This window comes from Dermacentor silvarum, chromosome 4, assembly GCF_013339745.2.
Source record: "Dermacentor silvarum isolate Dsil-2018 chromosome 4, BIME_Dsil_1.4, whole genome shotgun sequence".
In the NCBI taxonomy this organism is placed as follows: Eukaryota; Metazoa; Arthropoda; class Arachnida; order Ixodida; family Ixodidae; genus Dermacentor; species Dermacentor silvarum.
The window spans coordinates 50,530,237-50,544,335 of record NC_051157.2 but is presented as its reverse complement, the minus strand read 5'-3'; the positions used below and the strand labels follow the sequence as shown (position 1 = coordinate 50,544,335).

Genomic DNA, 14,099 nt, shown 5'->3' with positions numbered 1-14,099 from the left:
GAAGCACACTTGTGACACTGCACTTGGAAAAAAAGAATGCACTTTAATTTCATTAACACTCTTTAGAATACTTTTTTCTTGTGTTCAGTGGTGGGAATGCACTTCAGAGTTTTGGAGCAGCCATTGGAGCGGCAATATGTACTTTGGGAGAACCAACTACTGTGTCTAGAGCAAGTGTAAGGTTCTCCTGAAAGCACAAACACAAACATAAACACGAAATTTAGTTTAGTGTTCTCTTTAGTTTATATAATCATTTCATCATAAGAACTAGGAACTAAGTGATTCACCACATAACGTGACCTACAGCCCTACACTAACACAACATGCTGCTGGATGCACTGCGTGAAATGTTCACAAAGATTAAAGTGGCCCTGAAATGTTTATTATAACTTATCACAGAATGACATCACCAGTAAATTACGTCACCTCAAGAATCTCCTGCCGCTAAAATTTGTTTAATCCTTCAAGCACAAGCAAGGTTAGACGTAGTTATCTGAGCTATCAGCAGCTTTGTCTCCATTTCCACTAGCACATTGGAAGCTACACAGGGAAGATGGCAAGGGGGCGCAAAGGAGCAATGCCCCCCTGCCCCACCCAAAGGTTGAACACGAGACAGCTCGTGGTGGCCACAGTATCTACGCTACACTTCTCATCTCGGAGGCCAGGCACAACAGATGCAGTAAAGTGCAACTGCCCTGTTTAGAACAGCACTGCAAAGATGAAATGGTTTTACCGTTTTTTTTCTTCTTTTTTTTTCAGATCGGAGGCAAATATATTTTTCATATATTATTTAATTCAAATGAGCACTAATTGTATTATTGAGAATGTCCTCACAATCACGAAATCAGCCAATAGCTGTTGTGGGTCCAGCTGCTTGCAACGACGATGCATGATGACATTGCGAAGGAGTGAGCAAGCGATTTGTCACTGCTTTTAACATGAGATTGTAAATTTGCTGCTGCATGCAATGCAATATTTGGTTCACATGTTCACAGTAGCCTTGCTCATAGATCAGCAACGTTTTCTTATTACATTCAAAAAGTGTTTCGGGCCCCTTTAAAGGGACACTAAAGCAAAACACTAAACCAGTTTAGACAGATATAGCACTATTTTAAAATATCTGTTGCTAATTTTGAAACAATAGGTTGATTATTAGTAGAGAAAATGAAAGTCAAAGTTTCCGTTTTCGAATTTCGGCCCGAATCCTCAACACGGTATGTCACTGTGACGTCAGACTTCTATTTTTCGTATTTAGGCTGTGTTGGCGCAGCATAATTTTCAGAAACATCGCCATGTTCAATCTTTGGCTCCTTTAGAACACAATGTAGTCTATCTTTACCGCTGAATAATTAACAAGGCCCCACAAGATGCTGTTGAAATCCATGATGCCACAGCGAGCTGATGCAGAAACTTCCAAGGAGGTGTTATCACCCCTCTTTTGTTATTGCACTTTTTCTGGCTTACCAAGCATCTTATTATGGCAAGAGTGGTGTTTTTTATATTGTGGAAGGGTAATTTATTGGTAGAGAAGAAATCAGTTTTCTCTTTTGTGTCCCTTTAACAAGACAAAAATTACATCAGTTCATTCTTTCAAAACACTATTTTGTTGAATTTCGCAGTAGTGAGTGGATTATTAGATAAGAAAATGAAGGTAACAGTTCAATTCATTAAATTTTACACTGAAACTCAGTGTTATGAGACGAACTTCAATGAAATTTTTTGTATAGTTGTGGCTCAGTAAGATTTTGAAACTTGCCAAGTTCAGTATTTAGCTCTTCTAGAACACGATGTTACCCAACTTTATCTATAAACAGTTGCCAACAAAATCCATGATGTCCCACCAAGCTGGTGCAGGAACTCCTAGGCGGTGTCAGCCCCGTATTTTTGTTGTTTTCATACTCCCTTAGTTTTTCTTAGAAAGCCTCTTCTCATGGTACGAGTGTTCTTATCCTATTAGCTTTGAGATGCGTAATTTACTAACACATCTCAAATCATTTTTCTCTTTATTGTCCCTTTCTGGCAGGAATGCTTCGCAATATTGATATTTATGGACATTTCGATTTTGTTTCATGTATCATAATCAGCAGTGCAAGCATGCATTTTTTTAAATTTCATCAGTGATATAAGCCCTCAGGCCAAAGGCGAGGCCATATGCTTGTTGGGGAGCTGTGTCTAAATAATGTGCAAGAAACTTGCTATGCCAGGCAGTGGCGTCACTCCCTCCGTCATTGTGCAAGAGCCGTATACTCATTCTTGCCGACATTCAGGGATTGAAGTTGGCAATAGCGCAGGAGGTTAGCGATACAATGCTGGCCATGGCGAAGAGCCGGCAACGGACAGTCCTTATGTAGCAGCAGTCCGTGGACTTGGCCACACAGATTCATTCCATTCCTTGATATACCACACACTATTTTTTGCAGTTAACTACAGCACAATCTTCCCTCTACCGTTCCACATTTTGCAACATGAACGGAACACAGTCCGTTAGTAAAAACTCATTTGCATTTCTGACAGCTGATCGCACAGAAGCAGGGCAGAAGCGGTAATGGTTTCGTATTTGTGCGCTTTCCCCGAGGCAATGTGCGGCGTGGCCCCGAAAGCGCCATCTTATTTCTCTAGAGCAAACTGCTCTGCGAAAAGTGTCTGTAAGTACACGGCCATAAGTGTACTTCACAAAAGTTGTCAGAGCCACATATAAATTTGTGCGTTACAGTGTGAACCTGGTCCACCAAAAATTAGATAGCTGCCCGTCAACACTTTTTGAATGAGGAACATTTAAGCCCAAACCACATGAGAGCGATGCTGTGCGCGACAGCAACGGCTTCAAACGATGAAACGAGCATCGTGCAAACAGGTTGCCCGTTCCTTGTCGCTCGATGGCTTGGTCCTGGAAATGTAGAATGCGTTGCTCTTCATCCGGAACTGCTATGGGCGACTAGCCAATAGCACGAAGACAGAACAGGATGTACTATTGACCAAAAAAGTTTACAGACCAAGGGATTTGACAAAAAGCTGAATATCTCCGCAGCCTGGTATTCCCACTTCCAGCCTCTACTGGTATATGCGAACAACATTGCGATATACGGTTTTACTGGCAACTTTTAAAGGCTGCTCGGATATTTAGCGTTTTCTGAGATCCTGTGACCCGTAAACTATTTTTGGTCGATAGTACATTAAGTACTACCAATTGTCGCATGGAACGAGCAAACGACTTTTTGATACGTGCAAGAATAAGAACCTAATGCAAGACCTTTAGAAATATTTATGCTGCTCTTTAGAGTAAAGCACACCAACTTAGATTATTAAAGCATGTGTCACGCCAGTTTCGGTGCGTATTTGCTGCCCTTATACCGGCAACACTGGGGAGACGTCGCTCATGTGAGGTACGACTAGTAGGTGACGAGCGAACGCAACAGCCATTTGCATTGCGTTGCTTGTCACTGTCGCGCGCAAGATTGCATGGATGCGGTTTATACTTTAGTTGACGCAAGACAACCTGTCTTTGATGTAAATTTACCTGCTTTCACAAATTAGGTGTTTGCACGTCAAGAGCACCTGGCATGTACTCTAGCACAGTTTGACCCACACATCAATGGTCCAAATCCTTCTGTTAGAAACATTTTACAGAAATTGTTCTTTCAGGGAGTGCCAACTGCAAAATGTAGTCCTGGAGACATTAAATCAGTTTACACCAATCAAGTATTCTTTCAAAACTTTATTCATTCATATTATACTAACATTTTCTTTTTGGGTTTAGTGAAGGAGTAAAATCTCTTCAAACGTGCCGAGTCTCTCGCTTTTAGAATACTCTGTAGTCATCTTTACTGATAGAAAATGCACTAGGGCTGAGCAGGCGCTGTCAAAATCCATGATGTTACGGCAAGCTGGTGAGTGGGAACTTCATGGTGGTGTCGTCACCCACCTTCTCAGTTTGATGAATTGTAGAAGGGTATTTTACTAATACAGATCAAATTATCTTTTTCTCTTGGTGTCCCAATAAAATTCTGTGCCGAATATATTCTCCTAGACATTGACAATTCTTGAAAATCAGTGTGTGCATTCTGTACAATCGGATGGATGGATGGATGGATGAGGCTGAACCCTTTGAACCGGGCAGTGGCATACGCCACCTAGCCATGACTATTAATCCCTTCAATAGGATAGCGCCACCTAGCAACAGTGAACTGTGGCACTGCATTTTTGCTTCCCACGTACATGTTCACTTTTGCAGGCACTTACTTTTGTCTTGTGGCTGCATTTGGGGCATTCGAGTTCATGTTTCCCAGAGCTGCTTTTGTTTGCCGCAGCCTGCTTTTCTAATGTCGATTCAAGACAAGTCTCGCAGTAGGTGTGCAGGCAGGCCAGCAATCTAGGTTGCTTGTAACCACTGTTGCATATGGCACAGAGCGGATCCTGCTCCTCGGAGCCACCAAGGGGCGAAAGATTTCCGCTCTCCATTGCTGCAAGGTAAACAAGCAAACATAAGGTGATCAGGACTCAAGTGCTTAGGGAAGTTTTGCTAATGCTATATTCGAGTGGCAGAGCACTTTGGCCATGCTACGCGGGTGGTGAAAATGTTTTAAAGCTGCTTTATGAGAACAACCATGCATAAAAGTGATGATACTGCTTCCTTATCATCAGTGGAAGCTACTTATGCTAGCAGTACCACTTGACCGCTTTTGACTTTACAGCACGGTCAAGAGCACTTTTATACAACCACTCAAGTATGCCATGAATCAAGCAAGAAATTAATGTCAACTTTCTTCAACATGTCAAGCGAATCTGAAAGCCTGTTCACTGTGCGTCTTTGTATAAAAGCTACAGCCACAACGCGCGAATCATGCAATTTACAGCAGCTGCAGCAGATCTGGGAGCTTTTTCCTGAATAATTATGAATGTCTAATTCTTTTCTCTTAACCAGCTCGTTTTGCCAGTGTGTTAATCTGTGCGCACAAACGAGGGCGCAAGCGTAATTGTCAGTCGTTGCCAAATGCTTGCAGCGGCATTGCTACTAATGTCAAAAATTCATTCGCAGCTTTCCACTACGCAGTTCCTCACAACCCATTGTGCAACTTCGGGGCGTTAAATTCCATATTTATTTTTTTCAATGGGCCAGAATGCGTTCCTGCCCCGTATAACATATTCCCAGGTACAGTCAACCACAAAATTTTACGGACCACGGAATCTCGGAAAACGTTCCAATTCCCAAGCAGCCTGTGGCAGTCGCCAGTAAAACAGTATACGACGATGTCATTAGCATATTCTAGTCGAGGCCCGACATGCAAATACCAGGCTAAATTGTGAGGCAGCGGATATATTCAGCATGTTCCGTATTATTTTGTGGTTTACTGTACAACAAAGAAACCTGCTTCGCCGTCTGTTTCCTTAGTGCGCACGCCGCACGCTCAGCCAAAGATGGAACAAAATACGAACGAAACGTCGGCGTCACGGAGCATTTTCCAGCCAAGACGGCGCACTTTATTGAAAAGCTCGATCATTTAAACGGGCAAAGGGGGCTTAATGTGGCTAAGAGACAATATACCCAACGCAGTACAGCCGTGTCTTTCCACTCTGAAGCATAATCGCAATATGTGGGGCACCGTATTGCGATGCGCATAAAGCGGTGCAGAAATGGCCTATCAACAAAGCTTCACGCGCTGGATTTCTTGGAGCAGGCCCATCAGCTGGTTTACCACTAACCTTGTGCACATTTAGAGGAACATGCATTCAATACAAGGTACAAAAATATTTGAAGTCACCTTCGCCTAAGCCTAACCGACGACGACTAATAGCCCAGCAGCCTTCGGCGGATATTTTTAATTCAGCTGAATACAAAGCAGTGAATTTGCATGCTGTAACGAATTTTCATTATTCGCTAACGTCGCTGTGCAAAGTATGTAACGTGGAGAACACACAAATTTTCCAACCTTTTTCTTCCGTCATGGAGATCCTGCGTAAAGTACAACCGCCATACTCAAGCAAGCAAGGTTACTGGTCATCTCCGATTGGTTGCTGCCCAAGAAACTTCTGCTTGAAGCCGACGACGACAGCGCCGCTCTATGTGCGGGCGCTCCAAAACAAACGATAACTCGCACAGTAAAACGCACAATACTTCTTTTTTTTTCAAATTTTTATGCCATGAAAAAAATATGGCCATATAAATACGGTACAGAATGATGCCAGGGCGCGCCAGGGCGCACCAGAGCACTTCACACGGCCGAGTATCACAGGGAACCAAGACATGTAACAGGAAAGCGCCGCATCGTTACACAAATATTTTGTTTGTTCTGAAACATCCGCCGCAACTATGCCTTTAAGTCAGCACTTTTTTTTTTTTGTGAGATGTTTCGCCTTGCTTTAATTTGGCAACGTCGACGTCGGTTGCTCATTCATGCGATTCAATGCCAGGTCCGTCCATTTTTGTTCTTGTTCCCTCAGCGTTTCGTTTACGTTGCTGTTGTCCGGCTCTGGGTCCGGCAGCTCCATCAGCGGCACGGCGATGTCTTCGTCTGGCAGCTTGTCTTCGCGCCACTTCGTGTCGACAACGTCGATCATTATCCCATCACGAACCACGTCGCTGTCCATAGCGGACCTCCGCAGCGGTTGCGGCCGTATGCGCTGTTGACGGTACACGAAAGATTGGAAAACGATCACAGAAGCGATGCGCACTGTAACAGACAACTCACAAATCGCAAGCGTTCAGAACCGGCATTAAAAACATCAAAATGCAATGCATAAGGAGAAATCACACACTTGCATTCAAAGATTGTCGTGCCGCACTACCCGAAACGCACCGTTGCCGGCCTCAGTACAGCGTTGCCAGCATAGCCACCACACAGCGCTGCTGTGCCATTATGATGATGATGATGATGCACCTCCGTTATGGCTCGCACCCACTAAGGGGGATAGGCCAAGAATCGGGCGGCAGTGGGCTGTGCCATTAACTGTGAGCACGGTTTTTTGCAGTGCACCACGACATCGTTCTTTTTTTTTTTCATTTGTTTTCAAAAATAACGTAGCAAAAATTTAAAAATATCGCTGATAAAATCCTTATAAAAAACGTAAAACACGGCCAACATGAATAACAATATAAAGTTTGAAGTGCAGGATAAAACTGGTAAAAACAAAACTCAATGTGAAGAGGAACAGGACGAATGTCATCCAAACAGCAGAGGTAGACATCTGATAACATAGTGAACAACAAACTGTGCAAAACACTTTAAATACAACTCATGAAGTTGAGTGCAGTATACGCAGAGATACTACATTACAAATGGTGACAGAACAGTTTAAGCATTGAGAACAAAGTGGCAGATACCAGAACAAACCGGTATAACCACACAGGTCACAACTGATAAGTACATTTTAGTTTCTTAACAGAAATGTTTCATGCAGTGTCCTGAAAATATTCTGTGTGAACAGCCACTCACTTTAGTTTTTATAAAAGTAATCTATTACACAGCACTACGACAATACAGTAAGCATTGTTTGACCGAGGAATAAACAACTCAATTGTCATTGTGATCACATGCTTGCACCAAAATATTTTGCAACTAGTTATATATTCACTAATCTGCAGTGCATCACTAGTTCTATAAAAACAAGGCACCTACAGATGCAGAAACAGAAAATGTCACTAGGAAAGTACTACTATAAAGGAGGTTCAAGCTTTGTAGGTGGTCCCTGTTAGGTGCTACAAACAAAATGCACGTTAGCTAGGCCTACTGACTTTTCGCAACACCTCGGGAAGTTCAGTTGGCCGCTTTTTGGCCTTTAGTTGACGATGAAGGTTGACAACAATTTTTTTCACTGCTTTTCCAATGTCTTCAGCCGTTGAGCAATTGTTCTTCAGAACAGCCCATGTGATGCAGTCGACACCAGGAGGGGGATTCTGCATAAGGTAGGTAATAAAATACACAAGGTGAAAATAAGACTTCAGTTGTTCAGCATCCAGACACTCTGAGCTCACTGTAGCACTTGCAGCCAGAACAATTTGACATTTGGCACAAAGATCTTGGTCATGATCTTTGAGGAATGTTCTGAAAGATCAGTAGCAATTTCTTTTCTTTCACTGAATATGCACGACACAATGAAAGAAGGAGTCACCTCCCAGCAGGTGCTTCTCATCCTAAAGCTGACCATTTCATTGTGACAAGTGTGGTAGTCAAACACCTTTCAAAGGCATTTCTTATGTAGCACCATCTTTACATGCTACTATACAGTAGAACCCTGCTGATATGTTAGGGGACCAAGAAAAAGAATGCACGATCCGGGTAAACATAACATCCAGTCATGCTTGCAGCAGCACTACAGATGAAGCAGGCTACTCTCACATAAAAACGCTTTTGTAACTAATCATAGAATGGCCTCTAGTGAAGGACGTCACCTCAGGAATATCCTGCTGTAAAGAAAATTCCAATCTTTTAAGTATATGCGGAGTTAAGAGGTAGTTACCGTACTAATGCGCTGCTTTCTCTCCTTTATTCTCCACTAACAAGCTGGAAGCTACACCAGGGGGCAGAGCACCGGTCACGAGTGTCTTTTTTCTTTTCCCCTCTCTCTTTAGGGCACTACTCAGGCTCAGGCGTGTGTGGTGCTCTCTCGATGCGAGATGGGCATTTGGGAGCCTGGAGCTACATCACTTAGAGACACCAATCAGCGCACGCAGTTGTCTGATCGTCTCGTCGACGAGGGGGCTAGGGGCACCTCATGGCAGCCGTGGTACCTAAACTACACAGCACACCGGTGCGATTTCGGACACCACACTCAGCAGACGCAACTATGTGCAACTGGCATGTGTAGACTGAAAGTGCAAAGAAATACTTTCTTTGGGGGGGATTGCAAATTTGTAGACTTCACTGTTTGCGACATAGCTGCATGACAACCTTGCAAAGGAGGGAGCAAGTGATCTTTCAGTGTTTTTGATACAAGAGTGAAATTTCGTACTGCATGCAGTGCAATATTTGACTCGAATGTTCACAGGTACCTCATCTACAAACCAGCAACATTTTTTAATGTTCGAAATGAGTTTCAGGGCCCCTTTAAAATTGAATAGGAAGCGAACTACTGAAAACTGCTAAATATAGCTTTTTAATCGCTGCCTGGTGGCTATATTAGACGTTAAGAACTTTTCTTGAGCTACCGTAGCCATGATTCACACAAAATGGAGCTTGCAATTTCAATCTGGCACTTGAGCTGAATCTTATATGATAATTTACCAGTCTCTTCTTGATCATTTGCAGCCATTTTTTTATCAGTTTCCATGCATCTGTGTAGTATATTGAAGAAATCACACAAGGTGCATCGAAGGCCATGACAGTACCTGCGAATGTAGGTGTCAGGCAAGCACTGACTTATGCCTTCGTCCACTTCATCTTTGCTTTCGACATCGTGATCCATGTTGAGACCGGCAACTATTTTAACACCACTATCTCATGTGGCGATGCTACCGTGCGACATAGCAGGACCAGTATAATGTAGTGATCCCTATCTCTTGCTTCTATACTTTCCTTATCATCCACCACTCGTGACCAGTCGATCATGGTGATAACATAGGCGGAGTGCCACTCAGCTCACTGACACAGTGTGAAAAGGAAAAAAAAAAAAAGAAATATAATCATTACAATATCCCAGCCCAAGTTCTATGAAGTGACAATTTCAGCGGTGACATGCGACAGTCAGCACAGAAGCCGCTGACAGACGATGCTGCATCGGTGCTGCACCGCCAGTTTCTGGACGTAACAACCAGAAAGGTAAACCTAACAAACAGGAAACTAATACAGTGTAGACCGCTTATAATGTAAGTCGCCGGAGTCGCGAATATCCACACTATAACCAAAGCAACAATTTTCACGGCCCGCACATATGCAAAACATGTGCACCGAGCCGCCACGCATATGCGACAGTCGAGGAATGCGGCTAGAACGTTTGCATTCAATTTACAGTCGAATCTCGTTAATTCGAACCAAATCACGCGGCGGCGTCTCCGACCGGCATTGCTCCGGCACCGCAATCGAGTAAAAGCTTAGGAGAGACCCCTCAATGTGGCACGCGAACGAAACAAACAAACAAACAAAAAAAGAACGCGGCGGAAATTTCACCCCCTTTCAAATGGCAAGGTCGCCGATTCTGCGTTGCGCCGGAACATGCGTGTACGTGCCGACGTCTCAGCCATGCTACCGTAGCCACGTGTAGAAAATGGCAGTGAACCCTTCTTTCTCCTTTATGCTTCCTTGCACGCTGCGGCTACGGCGCAGAGGGAAGCAACGGCGCTGTCCCAGGCCGGCCAACGAAACTGCCCACGCCGGCAAACGCCCGCTTCCCGATAACGGCAGAAAACGAAACTTCGGCGAGCTGGCGCCGAGCCGGCTGGAGAGGCGGCGCGTGCACGGCAGCGGGCACGCACGGTGACAGTCGAAAGTGAGGGAACTACGAGGGAGGGCGAGGGGAGCCACCGAAGCGGCGGAGTTGCTGAGGCGAAATCCGCTTTCCTGCCGCCCTCCTCCCTCACATTCCACGGTCTCTGCGTGCGCCTTTCGCCATGATGTGCCGGCGCCGCCCGCTCCCTGAAGTTTCGTTTACTGCCGTTATCATGAAGCGAGTGTTGGCAGTTTCGTGGCGCTTGCTCGCTATGCGCGCCGTGATATTTCACGACTCACACTCAAGATTCTGGTTTCAGCCTCACTGGCTGTTCGTTCGCACCACGTGCCCTTCTCCTCCACTTCGTCTCTTTCTTCCTTGCGCACTCCTTGGGGCGCCCGTTTGAGCGAACCGTTCGCCGCCTCCGCTGACTTCCGTACTCCCAGGCAGCCACACTGTAACCGGTATTTCGTTTCCCGCAACTACACTATAAGCGATACGTGTATACATGGAGTGCTATGGGAAAATTAACGGGAGTCTGAAAAGACCGCACTATATCCGGTCCTGCACTATAAGCGGTTACGTTATAATTGGTCTATACTGTACACATGATCCAATGGGAACTAAGCAGGACCTGTGTTTCAAAGCATAAGAGCCGAGAAAATGTAACAAACAGGAACACATCAATGAAGTTCTGCTGCATTAGGTTTGGCCAAGAGACTGTACTGATGTGCCTGCTGCATTCCTTGCACTGTACTGTGAACAGCCAGCATCATGATCACTTCATGTCTGATAACATAGAGAGTGATAAGAGTCAGAATTTGTCCATGTGTATGTTGGTATCGTCAACACACTATGCCAACACTTTTCAAAACACTTTTAACACATTAACACTTTTCAAAACCTGTGTTTCCTTTAGAAATAACAGTGTCTTTCTTCAAATGCGTCCAGCACAATTGCGCCACAAGCTTTGCATCACATGCCGGAAACAACATGCAAAGATGCACACTAGTGTTCAGCTGCCAAAGGTGCCATTCCTGCAGCAAAAGTGCATGAACAATGTGATGTGCCGTTTTTCGCAAAATGGCAATTTATGACCCCACCCCACCACTGCTTGCATGCCACAAAAATACAGAAAGTTCCAGCTGGCCATAGATAATGTAAAAAAAAAAACAAACAAAAAACAGACATATGTGTGAAAAACAAAGCACTGCAAAAAAACTTTCTACTTGTGAATGTGGTCAGCCACACCAGAAATAAAGCAGTGAAAAAAATATGCGGTTCGCATTTAATGTGGGAATGAGTTTAAGCGAAGCTTTCTTCGGTATTTGTGAGGAACGGTGTTTTTGTTTAACAATCATTTGTGCATTGAGACCACAAGATAAACGATGCTTCTTCTGAACATCTGTCACACTGAGTACACACTTCAGCGTTGTTTTGTTTGTGCTGGAGCTCATGACTGCGCTCGGACTACTGTAATGCCCCTATTTCCCATGGTCGTCTCAGTTCACACTATCTTTGGGCACCGTTTGTACTATCTCTGGGAGAGGAGCATCATGCAAGACAGCAGCCAGCACGCAAAGGCAAAAAAAGCTTTACTTTAAACGTGCTACTACTTTGTTGAACTGACACCACCAGCTGACTATCACAACCACATGACCAATCAAACTAGTTCTGCCCCGACTCTGCATGACTCACCATGCAAAACAGTAGCCTCAAAGTGGGGGAAGAGGCAAAGAAAGCCCCGATTTTAAACAAAATGCATTTATAAGCAGGCTTCACACAGCTTTTACTGCTACGCTTTTTTTTTGTCATCAAAGTTTATTTCAATGCATTTCATGAGTTGTGCGCAAAGTTCAAGAAGCCTGACCCTCAGCAGACTCACTTTACTGAACGTATGCATGCTATTGGCCTCAAGAACTTTGAGTGGCACTCACTCGTGATGAAGAAAGCACCCCTGTACTGCGTGAGTGTTTGCTTCAGTATTTTAGAAACTTAGGTTGGTTGGTGTAGCATAGTTCAGATTCTGACACGCATTTTTCTGTGTGTTTCATGTAAGCACTGGTCCACCAGAATCCAAAGAGTGCTTGCTCTGTAAGACTGTTTGATGCAGCCAAACTGGCATCCCTGCTCGAGTTTTTGAAACTAAGCGAGCAATGTATAATAAAAAAGAAAACAAGACATAGCACTAAAAAACAAGGACAAAGAAACTGCACAAGACCTTTATTTGTCTTTGTCATTGCATTTTTTACACTATTTCTTTTTTTTTTGTTCTTCGTTATGAACTAACTAGCCCAAGAAAATGTTCTGCTTTGTGCTAGAGCAGAGCTGCACAACTCAAAACCAGCGCGGGCCATAACAAAGAGTGACACCAATATCGGTATTCGAATACCGATATTATGAGCGGGGCAGTCATAAAAGCAGCCTGCCAATTATTGCGAACGGCTTGTTACAGTATAGACCACTTATAACGTAACAGCTTATAGTGCAGGACCGAATATAGTGCAGTCTTTTCAGACTCCCGTTAATTTTCCCATAGCACTCCATGTATACACGTATCGCTTATAGTGCAGTTGCGTGAAACGAAATATCGGTTACAGTGCAGCTGCCTGGGAGTACGGAAGTCAGCGGAGCCGGCGAACGCTCCATTCAAACGGGCACCCCAAGGAGTGCTCGAGGAAGGAAGAGAGACGAAGTGGAGGAGAAGGGCACGTGGCGCGAACGAACAGCCAGTGAGGCTGAAGCCAGAATCTTGAGTGCGAGTCGTGAAATATCACGGTGCGCATAGCGAGCGAGGGCCACGAAACTGCCAACGCCGGCCAACGCTCGCTTCACGATAACGACAGTAAACGAAACTTCAGGGAGCGGGCGGCGCTGGCACAGCACGGCGAAGGGCGCATGCGGAGACCGTGGAATGTGAGGGAGGAGGGCGGCAGGGAAGCAGATTTCGCCTCGGCAACTCCGCCGCTTCGGTGGCTCCCCTCGCCCTCCCTCGTAGCTCCCTCACTTTCGACTGTCACCGTGCGCGCCCGCCGCCGTGCAGGCGCCGCCGCTCCAGCCGGCCAGGCGCCAGCTCCCCGAAGTTTCGTTTTCTGCCGTTATCGGGAAGCGGCCGTTTGCAGGCGTGGGCAGTTTCGTTGGCCGGCCTGGGACAGCGCCGCTGCTTCCCTCCGCGCCGTAGCCGCAGCTTGCAAGGTCAACACATGACTAGAAAGTAGAGGAAGCATAGAGGAGAATGAAGGGTTCACTGCCATTTTCTACACGTGGCTACGGTAGCGTGGCTGAGACGTCGACACGTACACGCATCTTCCGGCGCAACGCAGAATCGGCGACCTTGCCATTTGAGACAGGGTGAAATTTCTGCCGAGTTTTCTTTTCTTTCTTATCTTTTTTTGTTTCATTCGCGCGGGACATTGAGGGGTCTCTCCTAAGCTCTTACTCTATGGCGGTGCCGGAGCAATGCCGGTCGGAGGAGCCGCCACGTGATTTGGTTCGAATGAATGAGATTCGACTGTAAATTGAATGCAAACATTCTAGCCGCATTCCTCGACTGTCGCATACGCGTGGCGGCTCGGTGTACATGTTTTGCATATGTGCGGGCCTTGAAAATTGGTGCTTTGGTTATAGTGCGGTACCGCTTATAGTGCAGATATTCGCGACTCCGGCGACTTACGTTATAAGCGGTCTACACTGTATTTGTATCGGCCTAGTACAAATTGAAATCCTCAAATGACACCGCT

The 14,099-nt window shown here is 45.1% G+C and overlaps 2 protein-coding genes across 2 annotated transcripts in view; both read right to left on the bottom strand.

Moving 5' to 3' along the window:
• LOC119449995 (B-box type zinc finger protein ncl-1-like) overlaps positions 1–6,077 on the bottom strand; it is a 60,120-nt gene extending 54,043 nt beyond the window's left edge. The window contains 2 exon segments of the mRNA XM_049665565.1: positions 4,240–4,460; positions 5,928–6,077. Coding sequence (XP_049521522.1) covers positions 4,240–4,460; positions 5,928–5,943 — 237 coding nt within the window. The 5' untranslated portion in view covers positions 5,944–6,077.
• A 92-nt stretch (positions 6,078–6,169) lies between these two features.
• LOC119449996 (uncharacterized) overlaps positions 6,170–14,099 on the bottom strand; it is a 53,712-nt gene continuing 45,782 nt past the window's right edge. The window contains exons 19-20 of the mRNA XM_049665566.1: positions 7,730–7,891; positions 6,170–6,618 (exon numbers count right to left, since the gene is read on the bottom strand). Coding sequence (XP_049521523.1) covers positions 6,358–6,618; positions 7,730–7,891 — 423 coding nt within the window. The 3' untranslated portion in view covers positions 6,170–6,357. The remainder of the gene's footprint in view (positions 6,619–7,729; positions 7,892–14,099) is intronic.